Source organism: Heptranchias perlo, chromosome 33 (assembly GCF_035084215.1).
Source record: "Heptranchias perlo isolate sHepPer1 chromosome 33, sHepPer1.hap1, whole genome shotgun sequence".
NCBI classification, from domain to species: domain Eukaryota; kingdom Metazoa; phylum Chordata; class Chondrichthyes; order Hexanchiformes; family Hexanchidae; genus Heptranchias; species Heptranchias perlo.
Window position 1 is genome coordinate 24,204,323 of NC_090357.1, and position 18,322 is coordinate 24,222,644.

General features: G+C 44.8%; 1 protein-coding gene across 1 annotated transcript in view; it reads right to left on the reverse strand.

Annotated features, from left to right (window-relative positions):
• The window catches only part of slc37a2 (solute carrier family 37 member 2), a 64,808-nt gene that overhangs the window by 11,527 nt on the left and 34,959 nt on the right, over window positions 1–18,322 (reverse strand). The window contains exons 4-12 of the mRNA XM_067971061.1: window positions 15,632–15,710; window positions 14,591–14,726; window positions 13,076–13,152; window positions 10,121–10,287; window positions 8,602–8,639; window positions 7,685–7,840; window positions 7,077–7,167; window positions 5,240–5,302; window positions 412–497 (exon numbers count right to left, since the gene is read on the reverse strand). Of these exons, the coding sequence (XP_067827162.1) occupies window positions 412–497; window positions 5,240–5,302; window positions 7,077–7,167; window positions 7,685–7,840; window positions 8,602–8,639; window positions 10,121–10,287; window positions 13,076–13,152; window positions 14,591–14,726; window positions 15,632–15,710 (893 nt within the window). The remainder of the gene's footprint in view (window positions 1–411; window positions 498–5,239; window positions 5,303–7,076; window positions 7,168–7,684; window positions 7,841–8,601; window positions 8,640–10,120; window positions 10,288–13,075; window positions 13,153–14,590; window positions 14,727–15,631; window positions 15,711–18,322) is intronic.

Sequence of the window (18,322 nt, forward strand, 5' to 3'; positions counted from 1 at the left end):
GCAAAGGACTGACATCCTTTTGATGATAACACATGAACCGAGAGGCAGCTGTTCTAATTTCTTGCAGGGCAGTGATGTAGACTAGTTACCACTGATCCCAAATCAGTGTGCAGGTGTACATGAGGGCATACAGTTTCTCAGTGCACTTGCTAGATGATTGTGGGTTGCAACTAAAAGAGCAGCCATGGGGGTGAAGCCAGAGCTCATACTCAATAGGTGCACCTCAGCAGGGGCTACAATGTGGATCAAATGTCAAGTAACCACTGGCACACTCTTGGATACAGAGGCCCTACAGACCAATAAGTTCTTGTAGTTATGGGTCTGCATCATTGCAGTATTGTTGGGAGTAATGATAGAACAATTACTTTGACAATGCTATCTCCAACCCTCACCCACTGCTATTCTTCTTACCATAGGAGCTGCCACGATCAGCATGACCCAGCATGTGGTGGCCCTCCCACCAGTGTAATCAGAAACGATGCCAGCCAGAATCCCACCTTCACAGACAAAAAGAAACAGTGAACAATCTGCACAGTACAATTATCGGAAAGTTACTATGTACTGCGCCCTCCGCCGTACCTTACCCAGTGTTGACTGAAAAGAAACATCGAATCACATGAGGGTATAAGGAAAAATGTCAAAAACCATCAAAAGGATCAGTAAAAATGAATTGTTAAAAGCGAGGTGGGACCCTTGAGAGGATTGCCAATTTGTCGATTATGTTCAAAAAATGGTGGAGGTATTAAGTAAAAAGAAAAGAACAGCATCAGAGAGGAGGTGAATCCTGAAGTGATTGAGAGAGTGAGATGAATGATATGATGGATAAAAAAGGAACATTTTAGATAAGTTAGATAGGCTAAAGGATTACAAAGCACCAGGGTCTTGCAGGATATATCTTAGGATCCTGAGGGAGATGAGATGATATTTCAGGCCGCTATTGAGTGCGGGTGTGTGCCAGAGGACTGGCGAGTGGCCAATGTAGCATTCATTTTTGAAAGGGGAGACAGAACTCATCCAGGTAATTGAAGGCCAGTTAGTTTAATGTCAGTTCTAGGGAAAACATTTTTTTAAAAAAAGTCTCTAATTAAAGATGAAATTGACCACAAAGCTAGATAAAAATAGTTAGAAGTAGCCACAGATTTCAAAAGAGACTATTATGCTGGACAAGCTTCAGAATTTTTTGAGGAGGTAGATAGGGAAATGCAGTGGATCTGGTGTATATGGACTTTTGGAAAGCCTTTGACAAAGTACCACATGGCAGATTATGAACTATGGAATTAGGGTGACGATAGCAAACGGGATTAAAAATTAGTTGGAAGGGAGAAGGCAAAGAGTAGGAGTTAAAGGCAGATTTCCTGTCTAGTTGGAAATGGGTAGTGGTGTCCCACAGGCTTCAGTTCTGGGGCCATTTCTGTTCACGGTGTACATCAATAAATCAGAAGTAGGCCTACACTGAGTGGTGTCAACATTTGCAGACAATACCAAACTAGGAGGTATAGTTAATTCTTTAGAAGACCAAAGGAAGCTGGAAAGGGATAATAAGTTGGGAGAATGGCCTAAAAGCAGCAGATGGAATTCAATATCAGTAAATTATAGAAAATTACAGCACAGAAGGAGGCCATTCGGCCCATGTCCATGCTGGCCGAAGAAGAGCTATCCAACTTAATCCTACTTTTCAGCACTTGGTCCGTAGCCCCACAACTCTTGCGTGTGAAGAAGTTTCTCTTGCTTTCTGTTCTAAATCAAGTGCACATCCAAGTACTTTTTAAATGAGTTCAGGGTTTCTGCCTCTACCACCATTTCAGGCAGTGAGTTCTCGACCCCAACCACCCTCTGGGTGAAAAAAATTCTCCTTAGCTCCCCTCTAACCCTACCAATTACTTTAAATCTATATCTCATGGTCACTGACCCCTCTGCTAAGGGAAATCGGTCCTCCCTATCCACTCTCTAGTCCAGTCATAATTTTATACACCTCAATTAAATCTCCCCTCAGCCTTTGTTCCGAAGAAAACAACCCCAACCCTCATAGCTAAAATTCTCCAGTCCTGGCAACATCCTCATAAATCTCCTCTACTCTATTTAGTGCAATCACATATTTCCTGTAATGTGGTGACTGTACATAGTACTCAAGCTGTGGCCTAACCAATGTTTTACACAGTTCGGGCATAACCTCCCTGCTCTTATATTCTATGCTTCGGCTAATAAAGGAAAGTATCCCGTATGCCTTTTTAACCACCTTATCTACCTGTCCTGCTACCTTCAGGGATCTGTGGACATGCACTCCAAGGCCCCTTTGTTCCTCTACACCTCAGTATCCTCCCATTTATTGTGTACGCCCTTGCCTTGATGTAGTGTACATGGACTTTAGCAAGGCTTTTGACACTGTCCCACATGTCAGACTGGCCAAAAAAGTAAAAGCCCACAGCAGTAATGATACTCAATGGAAGTAGGCTCAATGCTGTGGAAGAGCAGAGGGATTTAGGTTCATACATTAGAGGCAGCACCTCAGGTTGCTACAGCTGAAGGCAGACTTGAAAAATTAGGGCATTTTGTTAGAACAATGCAGATCACTGGGCGATATGGTACAAGTGTTTAAAATTATGAAAAGGACTGTTTCCAGTAGTTGAAGGGTCAAGAATGAAGGGCCATAGATACAAGATTAAATGTAAGATTTAGAACAGAAAGCAAGAGAAACTTCTTCACACACAAGAGTTGTAGGGCTGTGAAATTCACTTTCAGGGTTAGTGGTTGAGGCAGAAACTATGTCAACACTCAAGATTAGATAGGTGGATGAAACAAAGGGGATGAAGGAAGAGAGGAACAGGGCAGGTAAATATGATTAGGACTGTGTGTTCATGTGGAGGGTAAATGTCACCATGGACAGGTTGAGCCGAATGGCTGGTTTCTGTGTTGTAGCTTCTCTTCACGTTAATTATACCATCACTCAATGGATAATGCAACCAGAGTTTAAAGACACAGTGCTCTTCATTGTGAGATGCTGGCTGTATTAGAATTGTTTAAAAAAGGATTAACTTAGTCAAAAACTGCTCCATTTAGCAGAGAGGCTGGTTTTGGTTCTAAACAGGCATTTCCTCACCTTAAAAAAAGTCACTGCTGTCCTGTGAATTTGTTAGTGAAGCTTCTTCCTAGTTAGCTTTGTACCGAGGAACTGAATAAAAGCACTAACACTCTAGGCCAAACACCTTCAAAAACATCACCGAGGTGTCCTGGGCAGTCACACTGCCGACTTAGTTACATGGACAACGTGCTTTCACCAGTTACCAGCCAGAGCCAAGCTCAGTTATCAGTGTATTTGCTTATCGAGCACTGACTGACACGGAATAAAGTGGATCCCACTGCCCCTCAGTGATTAAGAGCTAAGCACAATTAGCAACGTACAATCACCAAACTCCACCTGATTGCAGCTCAACACAAGGCACGGAATAAGAAAAGGCTGTTCAACCCAACAAACTTGTTCCTTCCAAATGACCTTGTACAATTTGCACTTCTCAACATTTAGTTTCCTGGGAGTCGAGGATCATAGATAACATTAACAAGAGGTGAAGACTTTATGATCCAATTCTAGGCCATCAAATCAGCAATTACAACCTACAGTACTCTCTACCAGTTGCACACAAACATGAGCTTTCCATTGTAGGTAGAGCACAGCACAACGATGCTCCGTACAGTGCATCTTTCTTTTTCTCTGACTGTTGCTGCGTTCAGTACCACTGGTACCATCAGCCCTCCAACACCTAACTCAAGTGACCAGTCTATGGGTGTCAGTGAGGTTAGCAGGCTTTTCGACTGAGCCTGACCTGGTCTCACCTGCCATCACCCAATTCCGTGCCCTTTCCAGCACAGGGGCGCTGAAGCCAAACGTAGCACTCCTACCACTGCCCAGCTGAGATCAGCTAATTGCAGGAGCCATCAACCCTGGCACATGGGGGCAAGGTGCCAGAGGGCTGTCAACAGATGTGGAAACTAAACCTCAGCACAAGTCACACCTTATGGGAAAGGAAGGGGAAAAAAAAACTAAGAATAAATGAAAAAAAATAATAGGCTCATGTAAATCCATGATGACTTTGGGAAAATATACAGATAAATTTGCAACTAACACTCTGTGCGTGTAAAGTGAGGAAAAGGACGATTATCCTGAAATAGGCATTTTTAGTCCATCAATGTCCATGTCCACCAATATCTACTATAAGTAGACAGACTCCCACAGCTACCTTGATTACACTTCCTCCCACCCCACTTCCTGTAAGGGTTCTATTCCATTCTCCCAGTTTCTCCTTCACATCTGTTCTGACAATGCCACCTTCCACACCAGCGCTTCCATTATGTCTTCATTTTTCCTCAACCGAGGATTCGACTCCACTGTGATGGACAGGGCCCTTGATAGTGTCCATCCCATTTCCCGCACTTCTGCCCTCACCCCTTCCCCTCCCTCCCAGAAGCTTGATAAGGGTCCCCCTTGTCCTCACCTTCCACCCCACCAGCCTCTACATTCAACGGATCATCCCCCACCATCTCCAGCGTGATGCCACAACCAAACACATCTTTCCCTCCTTTCAGCATTCTGAAGGGACCTTTCCCTCCGCAGCATCCACTTGTCCATCACCCCCAACATCCGCTCCACTTCCTGCGAGAGCGCAGGAGATTCAATACCTATCCTTTCACCTTCTCCCTTCCTACCGTCCAGGGTCCCAAACACTCCTTCCAGATGAAAGTGATTTACTTGTACTTTTCAATTTAGTATACAGTATTCGCTGCTCACAATGTGGTCTCCTCTACATCGGGGAGAACAAACGCAGATTGGGTGATCGCTTTGCTTGAACACCTCCATTCAGTCCGCAAGCATGGCCCTGACCTTCCGGTCGCTTGCCATTTTAATTCTCCGTCCCACTCTGACCTCTGTTCTCTGCCTCCTACGCTGTTTCAACGAAGATAGAGGAACAGCAACTCATCTTTCGTTTAGGCACCTCCCAGACTCAACTTCAGATCATAACCACTGCTTCCATTTTTTTGGTCAGCAGCTGCTGGTAATGGTTCTGATGTTGCCATTAACAGCTCCTCTAGACCCATCTTTTATTTCTTTACTTGTCCCATTACCACATTCCTTGCCTTGCACCAGGAGTAATCTAGAGATTACTACCTTTGAGGTCCTGCTTATAATGTCGCATCAAGGGCCAGCACGTTCTCAAAATCTACACAAGTCTACTCAACATAAACATACCGAGAATGCCACCAACGTCAAATAGTGTTGAGATATCGCCAGCATTTTTGGGATTCAAATGAGCTGAAACAGAGAAAATAATTAGATAAACTTGTTAAATCCATTTGTAAAAAGCCTCAATAAGCCCAACAGAAGCATTGGAATAATGACATTAATATCTAGTGGAAGTGTTAGCTGTGGCTCAGTGGTAGCACTCTCTCCTCTGAGTCAGAAGGTTGTGGGTTCAAAGTCCCAGTCCAGAGACTTGAGCTCATAATCTAGGCTGACACTCCAGTGCAGTACTGAGGGAGTGCTGCACAGTCAGAGGTGCTGTTTTTCGGATGAGGCGTTAAACCCAGGCCCCGTCTGCCCTCTTAGTTGGACGTGAAAGATGGCACCATTTTGAAGAAGTGCAGGGGAGTTCTGCCTGGTGTCCTGGCCAGCATTTATTCCTCAACTAGATCACAGACAGATTATCTGGTCATTAGCTCATTGACATTTGTGGGTCCTTGCTGTGCGCAAAATGATGCCGCATTTCCTACATTACATTAGTGAATACACTTCAAAAGTACTTCATTGGCTGTAAAAGAGCTTTGTGACGTCCTGAAAGGTGCTATGGAAATGAAAGTCTCTTATTGCTGGGCTTGCTACCATGTTTTCAATACACGTTGGGTACCTATGCAGTGTGTTGAAGCACAAGGTAGAGGCGGGAACTGGGCTAGTCCCTGCGATCCTCTCACGGAATTTCCCATCTCAGCTGCTTCCAGAACGGGGGAGATTATGGGGCAATTTGATAGAAGTGTTTCAAATTATGAAGGGATGGGAAGATGGTGTTGATAGAAACAGACACCGGTTGAAGGGCCTAGAACAAGGAGACCTAGATATTTACAAGAGATTTAAGACAGAGCACAGGAGAACTGTATTTATGTAGAGAATTGTGAGGCTGTGGAATGCAATATTAGCGAATGAAGCAGAGACCATATCAACATTTAAGAACTGGTTAGGTAGGTGGTTGAAGGAAACAGGAACAGAGTAGGCACATGGGGTTCAGACTACTGCTTGTGTGGAGGGTAAACACCAACACAGTCCGAATCAGCCCCACAGTCTGTTTCCATGTTGTAATTTCTGTGTAATATGCAGGGCAAAGGCCAGGCAACATCAACAAAAACACTGAAGTTGACAGTAAGGCAAGAGGTTTCATGAACATGCAATGATTTGGTACTTGCTCCTTGTAATGCAATTTTTTTTTGAAAAAAGTCCTAAGGCTAGTTTCTAATTCCTATTCCCACTGAACTAGCTCTCCATGTGGTTTGACCTGGTTCATGACTGTGATCGTGCCTTGCTCGATTAAGCCTCTCCCAGGAGGCACATGACTGGCCAATAAAATGTCAACTCACCAAATGTTAACACTCTACTTCCCAGCTACAATGATACTGAAACTGTCGGATGGGATTATTGGAATAGGTTACCATTCACGTGAGTATGTATGCAGTTTTGAGTTAGAGACATCTATTAAAATCAAATTCTACTAACAGTAAAGGATCTTAGCTCTTTACTAAAGATCAGGATTACACTTGGGGTCGGCTTGTAACCACTTGAATTCAGCAAGGCTCCGCTACATCTATCTCTGTGGGTGGGGAATCCTTCCTCCGGTCAATGGGAAATTCCCTGCTTACCCTCTCAATTCTGACTCTTCTGCTGTGCCGAATCACTTGCCCTATCCTATGGTGAAATTGCTAGACTATCGTTATATGTATCTATGCTGTGGGTAAGCACTTTGGATTAGAATTCAATAGGAAGAAGTGTGTGTAAATGGAGTGTTTTTTGTTTAAAAAACAGAACACCATGTGCTACTCACCAACAGACGAAATGTAGAGAGGCAACCAGAATAGGAACGTGTAGCTGACAAGCTTGGCAAAGAGTAAACATAGCGAAAACTCGACCACTCCCTGCACAAACAGGAAAAGAAGGCTCCATTACTGTGCAACTTAGAGACTTAATTTGAAGGCGCCTTATGCCTCCCTTTGCCCTTTCTCCTGCCACCCATTTAAGTACAATGCTAAGGTATCCTTAATGCTTTAGGATTTTAGACCATTTGTGAATGAGTTATAAAAGTACATTTAGCTGGTCCCAGTTTCTAACCCCTTAATGCACATAGACAACAGCCTACAAGCAGCCGAGACAAATGCAAAAGCCTAAAGTAAATTGAATTAATCCAAAATGTAGAGTTGTTTAATTCAAATTATCTGATAATTCAAATGTTTTTAAGCACTAAATTTTCACTCTGTTGTGTTCTTCATATTGCTTAATTCAAATTTTATTTAGCACAAAAAGAAATGAATCATCAATAAATTGTATACTAACTTTTCAACTTTCAGTCAGAGGGCACAAGGACCATCACTTATACACAGAATGCGATTATGTAAATAAAGCATGTGTAGACTGACCAGGGTCCTTGGTACTCACGGGTATTTTGAGTGCTCCCAAGAAGCTAATTGCAGAAGGCTGCTCGGTCTGGACAGTGGGACTGATGCTGCCCTCATTCTCTGCAAAGCGGTTGGGGTTGGTCAAAATCTCCTCCGTGCTCTCATGTTGTAACAATGGCTCTTGCTCCAGCTGGTCCTGTAATACCGGCAAAGGCACAGAGTTTTACCCATCGGTATTTGAAAGCCCAGCCAAAGTGGGGAGAAAAGAAAAACCTTTTCTCCTGTCCTTTTAGTCCCTTGAGCCTCAGTCGGTGCCGAGGCTTCTTTAGTAACGGGCTGCCAGGACAGGTGGAGGTGGGTAATTCAGCCCTTTGGTGGAAAAGTACTACAACACTAAATTTCTCAATCAGTTCCTGAGCTGCAGTCATTTCTCTGCATCTCCATAGTCATTGTTCCCAATCTTCTCCCCTCCTTTTCCCAGGGCATCAATTGAGACATTCCACCTCGAGAGAGTGTGGATGAAGGGAATTAATGAAACACCATCATCATGAACACTTTTCTCAGACCCTTTCTAACCCCAAGCTAGAAAACCTCTCAAATAGGGAAGGGAAGGGTTGAACTTTAGTCTGTGCGATGAACATATTCGGTAGCAGCACAACCCTGATAAAGGCAAACCTTCCAAATAAATTTAGACCAGTTGGATTCTGCTGAAATATTAGGATAAGAATGGGACAGAACATCTTCCTTTCACCCAAATAAGCCCCCAATCTTAAAGCGGGTTCCCCATTTTTGTTGGAACACATATCCCCTCTACCAGAGGGAGACAGAAAGAACCAGGGTGCAGCAGAACTGAATGACTGGGCTGGAGTCAGCACTGGAAGACTAGTGCAACAGGCTGGGTTTGGAGCAGTGGTCCCAAGTCTATTTCAATAACACAAAAGTGGTCGATCTGCTTACATGGTGTTTGGGGGGGCTGCAGCCCACATCTTCAGGATCTGTGGAGAAAAGGGGAGAAAAAGAGTTTTGTATTTGTTAATTTAGAAACACTAAGGGGGTAATTTTAACCCCCAACAGGTCAGTTTGGGAGAGTTGAAAATAGTTGTTTTTTGGGTCTCGACCACAACCTGGCTCCACTTCCGGGTTTAACGTGCGTGTAAAAGTATAGGCTTCCCACTGGGAATGTAGAGTCCGAGAATTTTGTGGTCGCAACCCAAAAAAACAACTATTTTCAACTCCCACCCGCCCCCAACCCACCTGTTCTGTTAGACAGTCTTATCAGGCCTGCAGCCCTTCATAGAATTTAAGTCGGCCAATCCATACAAGTTTTCTTTCCAGCTGTGGTGCTCAAACATATCAGCTCATCCAGACAGATAAGATTGTCATTCACTGCTCCCTCACATAACTGCCATCAGGGTCGCCAATGGGAGATGTGGCCCCACCACATCTTCCCTCCACCACTATTGTCAAAACAAGTTAAGACAGTACAAAGAAGGGAAGTCATAGAAAATATCAACAATTCCCACATGGAGCAGACAGTTGGAATTGCAAAATATCTGGTGTTAGCTTTCCCAAGAGTAGACACAAAAAAGCTCAACACCGAGACCAGCAAGACTCCAAGACCAGTCCACACCAAAAGCGCATAAAGAATAGAGTAGCCAAGAAGGTTGGGCTCAACCAAGATGGATCTGATTATCTTCTAGGACCAGAATAGAGAATTTGGGAAGTGCAATTCTACAGAGCGAGTCTGTGGGTGCCAGCTCACTCCCATTCTCAGCTCACTACAAATCCAACTCTCAATCCCAGCTCACTCCCATTTCCCTGTACCTCAAGTTGAAACACCAACATGTTGAAGCTGCCTCAGGTGCTACCTGAACAGGCCTATTAAGGGGAGGTCCCATTAACAGATGAAGGATCTACACCAAAAAAAATCAGTCTGTCCTTTCAGGTGTTGATGGATCTGCTGTGTTTTTTCAATTTCAGATTGCCATTTTTTTTTTCTTTTTATTCCTCCAGTTTGCTGGAAGGGTGGTTTGGAGAGAGAGGGTGAATCCTATTATTTCTCCCCCCCGCCCAGTTCCAGGAAAGAGATCAGCACCTCAACTGTCCATCAAGACCATTCCAAAACCATCCAGTAAGAGGAGCACAAGGACACCATGATGATTACTTGTCCTCATCACATGAGGGACTGCCCTCCAAACAGTAACCCCCTCACTGTTGTGGTGGGCAACTCGGCAAGCTGGTGTGGGGGTGGGGAAAGGAGGCTCTAGGTCCGAACTCTCAGCCATCCTGTAGCAAGTCACCAACACTGCAAAAGTGCTGCTCCACCCAACGTTATTAATAGTTTGACAAAAATGCACCCAAATTTTCTGTTCGATTGTATCATTTGCCCGGAACACTGCTGTTAACCCTGTATGCCACACGAAGCAGGCAGACATTTCCTGGTAAAACACAGGTATATATAAAAAAAGACACTTACATTCCACTAGAAATAAGAAGCAGACTATTCCCATTACTGCGATGATGGCCCCAGGCACTATGAACGATAAACCCCAGGCAGATGACACAAACAGCCCAGCAATCAAGGAACCCAGGATGTTACCGACTGACGTGTGCGAGTTCCAGATTCCCATGATGAAACCTCTCCTGTCAAATTAAACATTGTGGAAAAGTGGCATTAATCTCTTTCCAAAGGTCAGGAGAATGGGTTTATTAAGGGAAAGGATGGAGAGTTGAAGTTGTCTCAAGCCTCTGATCACAGCACGGATCTGCCCAGAATCTACTCGACTCAAGACATGCAATAAAATTTCTCAAACATCAGCCGTATTCAAAGTACATGCTTGTGAGCACAATTTCCTGCATAAGGCTCTCCCGGGCTCATTGTTTCATTGGGGGAAAGCTACTAAACAGAGGCCAGAACTTCCCCACAGCGGGTTAGGGGGAGTCTGGAACTCTCTTCCCCCAAAAAGCTGTCGTGAGATGGATAGATTTAGGCAAAGGTGTTAAGAGTTACAGAACCAAGCCAGGTAAATGAAGTTAAGATACAGATCAGCCATGATCTAATTGAATGATGGAACAGACTCAAGGGGCTGTATGGCCTACTCCTGTTCCTATGAGCCAGTCATTAATATTCCAGTGAGGAAACTCAAGGGAGAATGGCAGAAGTCTGGGAGCAAATTGTCTGCCCTATTGGGGAGCGGGTGTGGGAGGAAACACTTTGTATATGGTTAGTGGAGGAAAACCTCAACACAAAATAAGAGGACTTTCCTCAAACAGTGAGAATTTGGGGCTCTCATTGCGCAGTGGATTACTCGGTCCTACAGGCTAGGTTGGTGCTAGATTCAGTAACTGCTGAGTTAGCTAATCTCCACCCAGCGAGGGTCGTATAATTGGTCTCTGTGCAACTTTGGTCCCCGAGGTAGCAGACAGATCAGCCAGGGCTCCAGATCCCTGCCTCCTGACAGTCACTGTCTAGGGTCACACAGGTAGAATGGTTTCTTTGGCAGGGGATTTTGGGGGGGGGGGGGGGGGGGGGGGGAGGGGGGTGTATGGTGTTGTGGGGTCTGAACCCATTCCCATCTTTATGATGAACCGCATGTGCCCTCTCTTCGAAAGATCATTTGTCACCTATCGACAGCAGGAAAACTTGCCTGATTTCTTCCCTCCCTAGTCAAGTGACATTGAAGCCAATTGCAGTACTCCCAACCTACTGAAATCAGCTATCACACAAGAGACTAGATATCAAACCTGGGACAATCCTGGGCTGTTTGACTCCATTCACCACATGGTGCATTTACCCACTGGACTTTTGGGGGGGGGGGGGGGGGGGGGGGCTGCAGAAAGAAGTGGATTCCACATTATATGAAATTCAATCTTTAAATAATTTTTCTTGCAGAGTTGCAATTTTTATTTTTAAAAATGATTACACACTGTAGTATCTCACAGCGAGGAAGTGAAAATTAATGTTTGGACTCTCCTTCCTCCTCTGTTCACAGAATCTTACAGTACAGAAGGAGGCCATTCAGCCCACCATGCCTGTGCTGGCTCTCGGGGTGGGGGGGGGGGGGGGGGAAACTATCCAATTCGTCCCACCTGCTCTTTCCCCCATAGCCCTGCAAATTTTTCCTTTTTTCAAGTATTTATCCAGTTCCCTTTTGAAAGTTATTATTGAATCTGCTTCAGTCACCCTTTCAGGCAGTGCATTCCGGATCATAATATGCTGTATATAAAAAAAAATTCTCATCTCCCCTCTGGTTACCGACTTTCCTGCCAGTGGAAACAATGTCCCCTTATTTACTCTATCAAATCCCTTCATAATTTTGAGCATCTCTATTAAATCTCCTCTTAACCTTCTCTGCTGTCTAACGTCTCCACATAACTGAAGTCCATCGTCCCCAACTCTTTCCCCTCTCTCCCCACCCCCCCTCACGTGTTGAACGCAGGTCTAATTTTGAAGCAAGGTTCACATTTCAGAGGAGTGCTCATCTCCATACTTCTCAAACCATGCGTCACAGCTGGGTTTTGCCAGATGTACAAGTATTATGAGAGATGTTCGAGCGGGATTTAACATCAGTGAGGGAGCTGTGAACAAGCACTTTGTATCAGAGATGGTGCCAGGGCAGTCATTAATTTACAGCGTTCTTTGGGCAAATAAAATTGCAACAGATTAATCAACGTGAACACTCAGATGTTGAAATCGCCTCTTTTGAGCTGCGTGCGGCATAACTTAAGTAGCAACTGTTGACCCCTCACTTCTCTCCCTGTACAAAACAAATGATTGGCCAACATATATATCACAGGGGTATGGTAGTGTAGTCGTTACATTACTGGACTAATAATCCAGAGAATGGGAGTTCAAATCCCACCATGGCTGTTTGAGAGTTTGAATTCAGTTTTTTTTTTAAAATCTGGAAATACAGTGCTGGTATCAGTAAAAATGACCCTAAAAGGATTGTCGTAGAAACCCAACTGGTTCATTAATACCCTTTAGGGAGGGAAGCCTGCCCTCCTTACCCAGCCTGGCCTATATGTGACTCCTGTCCCACACCAACGTGGTTGACTTAATTGCCCTCTGAAGTGGCCAGTTACATCAAACTGCTACTAAGGTGGCAGCTCATCGCCACCTTCTGAGGGTAACTAGGGTGGGCAATAAATGCCGGCCTTGCCAGCGACGGCCAGAAGAGAATGAATAAAAAAAAGTGTTCTTTGGAAATCAACAGCCACAGAAAGGGTTATCAAGCTCTCCACTGAAGATATTTTCACTTCCCGTCTCCTCAGGTTAAGAGAACAAGAATAATTCTTGCTTAAAAAATCAGCTCACTTGATCAAAAGACAGAAAAAACATCTCGTGTCATCAACCATTACCATCCCGCCGGCCTCCCACCCCCACGGGTGGTGCTGCTTTTTTGCAGAATCAATAAAACACGATACCTACTTCCCTTTTCCAAGCCAGTTCCCTACGCAAGCGACAACAGCTGGCCATCCTGTTGTCTGCACCAATCCATTTGCGATCTGCGGAGAAACAAAAAAAATACCATGAGGAAGGTAAGGAATAAGAGGGTCACAATAGGGCTTACATTGTTCTTAAAAAAAAAAACGAATTGCTGATCTCAGCCACGGCATAGAGGAATCTGAACTGCTCGCGGCAGAGGTAGTGGCAAAGGCAGGGAGGGAAAGGCAGCATCAAGTTGGTCCGGGCTGCACAGTAGAGTTGGGAGAGATTCTGAACAATTCTCCAGCTCCAGCCTGTACAGCTTCTCTGGGCATTGCACTCCACGGGCTGCTGTTGCAAAAATGCAAGCTGCAGAGCCCCCCCCATCAGAACATAGGCCATTCAGCCCCTCGAGCCTGTTCCACCGTTCAATAGCTGATCATACCTCAACTCAAGATCCCTGGACACCCTTACCCAACAAAAAAAATCTATCAATCTCAGTCATGGAAGTTTCTTTTGGGGAAACAAAATTCCAGATTTCTACTACCTATTGTGTGAAACTTGTTCACATAGATTAGTGTTGAGGGGTGGGAAATAAGAGGGGAAAAGATACACACATTCTAGATAAAAGGAAGTATACTGAAAACAAAAACACAACACTATGTCCCCTCTATTCCTGACTAACGCTCAAATAAGACAATTTCTCCAGTACCAGCAGAATTGGAACAACATGTTATAGTTTATTTTTGTCCTGGGTTTTCTCTCACACCCCTTACTGTAACTGCTTGTTAATGCAATGTGTGTGAAATAGTCTCTCTCTCACTCTCTATTCAGCTGTGCACCTCTTGGTTTACCCCCAACGTCTCCTCTGCCACCAACTCACATGTGCAGAGTTGGCTGATCTCAGTCGTACCTCAATGCCTCTGCGGTCAGGGAGCACAGAAGGGAAATAAATAAACAAAAACAAAGAAAAGGTCAGGGCTCCAACACCTGATCAATAGGCTATAAAGCGCAGCAACGTGAACACTGGATAGAGTTGAGCTGTGATGCTCTCCACGGTTGACTAGCTCAATACTCACTGTGTAGACTCGCCAGTGGGTTAAGGAATTGAAGGGTGGATGATGCTTGTGCAACTGTAGCTCAGCAAGAGGCAAAGTCTTTAAGAGAGACTGCAGAGGGGGAATAACTGGGGATGGGGAAGACAAAGCTTTGAGTCTGAATTTATGTTACATATGCCAGCTGGTTCAAAAAGGGGCAAAGAACAAAAACTTCCTACCCAAATGCATTTGGCCAAGAGGCCAATGTACTGTATCTCATCTCTGCAAGTACCACTCAGTAATTCTAACGCACACCAAGAATGAAATTAGGAAATCGCTACAATGAAGGTGGCAGGACGAGTGATGAAGCATAGAATGCCCCATGCATGGGGTGCATGGTAACACTGCTCCCTGCACTTGCCTTAGGTACCCATAGACTGGGAGCCAACAGTTGGGTTCTGAACAGCGCAGCCAGACTGACCTGCACAACCACATAGTACCAGATACTGTGAACGTTCCAGTAAAATCCAAATCCAAAGAGTGCAGTGAATAATCCGCTGAGCAACATCCCGACGGTCAGGTAATATCGGAGGGGGAGCCGCTCCCCAAAAATACCACTAAAAACAGGAAAAAAAAACCAGTCTGAGTACGAGAGAGAAAATCTGAAGTCATTTCAACACGGATACTACTTTCAGCGCACAAGGACCTGGCCTATTGCCTTCACTAGCAATAAGACATTACTTTATTCATGCACAGCATTTGCTGCAGTGCACTCTGGCTTAGCTTTTATTCGATTTGCAGGAATAATTGAGCCTTACTGAATTCTGCTGCCTGCCCACTCCTGTAAATTTGTGCTCAGGAATGTGATGTCTGTGCTGGGAATGGTTTGCTTTTCTACGTTTTTTTTTTGCACCCAGTATTGGGCATGAGGCATCATGAAAGTCATAGGTCAGATACTGAATAAAATCTCCTTCTGCAGAACCCGATCAAACATTCCTAGGTCAGGTACAGCATGGGTTCAATGCAGGGGTGAACAGGGCTTGGTGTAGGATAGAATACGGGCAGCAGAGTTTTGGATGGGCTGAAGTTTAAAGCGACGACTCACCACCACCGTCTCAAGGGCAACTAGGAATGGGCAATAAATGCCGGCCTTCCCAGCGACACCCACAGCCACAGATTTTTTTTTTTTTTTAAGTTTGAAGGTGGAGGATAGGAGTCTGATCAAGAGAGCAGTGGAATAGTCATCCTCAAGGCAAAGGCAAGGTTGGGAACATCAACAGCAGATGGGCTGAGGTGGGCGATGTTACGGAGGTAACACTCAGCCTACGACCATTGTGTACCAGGTTCTGACTTGCAGCGTTTCTCACACACTTCCATTCTCCATCAGAGGGGGCTTTACTCCACCCACATGATTTGGGAATGCTGGCACTGGGCACCCAAAATGGAAATCAACATCCTCGCTGAGGAGCACAAAATACACAGCATCGAAGTTATATATGGCTTGAGATTCCAGAACACTCACCTGAAGAACATTCCTATGGCATAGGCTATCAGGAAGGAGTTATCCAGTGCACCAAACAGCATCTTGTAATTGGATTTATCTGAAACAAATGGCAGGATAGTTACAAACACATGCTGGAGGCAATTCAACATCCACCTCCTCCACCACCGGCGCACTGTGACTGCAGTGTGTACCATCTACAGGATGGACTGCGGCAACTCGCCAAGGCTTCTTCGGCCTACTGAATCCATGGCCTCCACCACCAAGAACAAGGGTAGAAGGTGGATGGGAAACCATCACCTCCATGTTCCCCTCCTAGTCACACACCATCCCGACTTGGACATATATCGCCGTTCCTTCATTGTCGCTGGGTCAAAATCCTGGAACTCCCTACCAGACAGCATTGTGGGAGCACTTTCACCACACGGACTGCAGCAGCTCAAGGCGGCGGCTCATCACCACCTTCAAGGGCATCCAGGGACAGGCAATAAATGCCAGCCTTGCCAGCGACACCCACAACCCAAGAAATAAATTCTCTGGTTACCGTTAGCTGGAAAAGGGTACAGGACAAATGAACTCCATTTGAGTGGCCTAGCTCTTACACACGGTACCCTAGCTTTAGTCTTTACGCTGCAAAGGCACATTTTCCAGTGATATTTGACTGCATCGTAATTAGAAACTAACAGGGACCTCTCCTGAAGTTTCCATTGGTTACTGCACTGGACAGCGTGGAACAGAACCAGACTCCATCAGACTTGGAAGGTCCGGAGTTCAATCGCGGGTCTACGATGAGTTAGCTGATCTCAACTGGAGTGATGGTCAGCAAGCAGCAATGAGCCTCAATACCCTGGACAGGGTAAAACAAAAAGGCAACCTGTTCTCAATTGCCATCTGGTGGCTGCTGCTGGAAAGTGTGTGCAAACACACGTGTCAGAGGAGGACAGGATCAGGTGCCGCTGCAAAGTCTCCCATAGTTGAATAGCTTGCGGAAACTCTATGCATAAAGAATGGCCACTTCAGAAAATACATTACAGCCAACTTAAAGGGACAAGGTCAACAGCACGCAGCTGGACTACACAGACCTGAAGGTGGCAGGTTGATTCCAGTGCATGGTGGAAGAGGATCCTTAGTACCCTGGCGTGAGGAACAGCTATGGGTCTCGTGCCCAACTGCTACCTTGGGGTGTGATACGACAATAATGGAGCGTCTTTGTCTTTTATTACTTTTCAATTTTGTTCTCACTAATCACAACTCGCGACACTTTAATATTGGTTTCTGCAGAGTACAGGCATATGTATTAGTCTGGATGCAAAAAAGGCACATCAAAGGCACTGTTCCAAAGAAGCACCTTGGCATCATGTTGCATAGATGTTATTCTATTCTATATGGTCAACTTGACATTTTGACAGTGTCCAGGGACAGGTTGAGAGATGCCTTTGATCTTTACTGTAATGGTCTGGACTAACTGAGTGTGATTGCTAATCTGTAAATTGTTGTTGATCTACTGAAATTACAAGAGATATAGTTGCTTCATGCTTTTTGTTTCAGTATATCTTCAAAAAGAGTGTTGAATGATTTATCTGAGGTTAGAAGTCAGTCAGGGAGTTTGACAGCTGTGAAATGGAAGCTGAATGTGGCTTTGTGGTAGCATTTTGCCACATAAGAAACGAGAACCATGTTTCAGGGACCAATGTTACGCTGAAAGGAAACAGAGAAGAGTCTTTGCTGTTTTGACATTGAGGAGATTAGAAAGGATTATAACATTGTAAATAAACTATATGCACTGACTACTGTTCATTTACTTGTTTAATGTTAAATAAACGTGTCTGCTGGTTTCTAGTCCGAGCCTCAATCTGTGTGCATTTATCCACCTATCAAAGGCAAGGCACTCACATGGCCACATGATCTATTCCAGTAAGCCAGAATATAGTGGCAAGGTCCCCTGTTCGATCTCAGGATCTCACTATATTTACCTCAATAATCAGGCAGATAAAATAATCACTCTGGTCTGTAGGGGGCGCGAGATCTGCTTACGGGAGTGGCTCAACACAGCCATAGTAATATATCTGGCACAAAAATCTAAGTTAGGAACGGTCACGATTCCCGCTCCTGAATGCTAGTGAATGTGCACACAAACGTGTGTGCGTGTCCAAAGTGGAGTGAGGACAGATAACGCTCAGCTGTGAAGTACTGCCACAGCCAACACACCGCACCTTGCTAGGATCTCCTATGGCTGATTTAGCTGAGTTTTGGCAGAGCACTGGGCGTAGAGTGGCCAAACAAATAATCAGCAACTAAGATTAGACTCCAAACAGACCTTACAAATGCAGTTTCATAGTAGCTACAGCACAGGAGGCGGCCATTCGGCCAGTCATGCCTACACCGGCTCTTTGAAAGCTATCCAATTAGTCCCATTCCCCTGTAAATTTTTTCCCTTCAAAAGTATTTATCGAATTGCCTTTCGAAAGTTACTATTGAATCTGCTTCCACCACCCTTTCAGGCAGTGCATTCCAGATTATTACAACTCGTTGCGTAAAAAAATATTTCCTCATGTTGCCTCTGGTTCTTTTGCCAATCATCTTAAATCTGTGTCCTCTGTTTACAGACCCTTCTGCCATTGGAAACAGTTTCTCCTTATTTAGTCTATCAAAACCAGTCATGATTTTGAACACCTCTATCAAATCTCCCCTTAACATTCTCTGTTCTAAGGA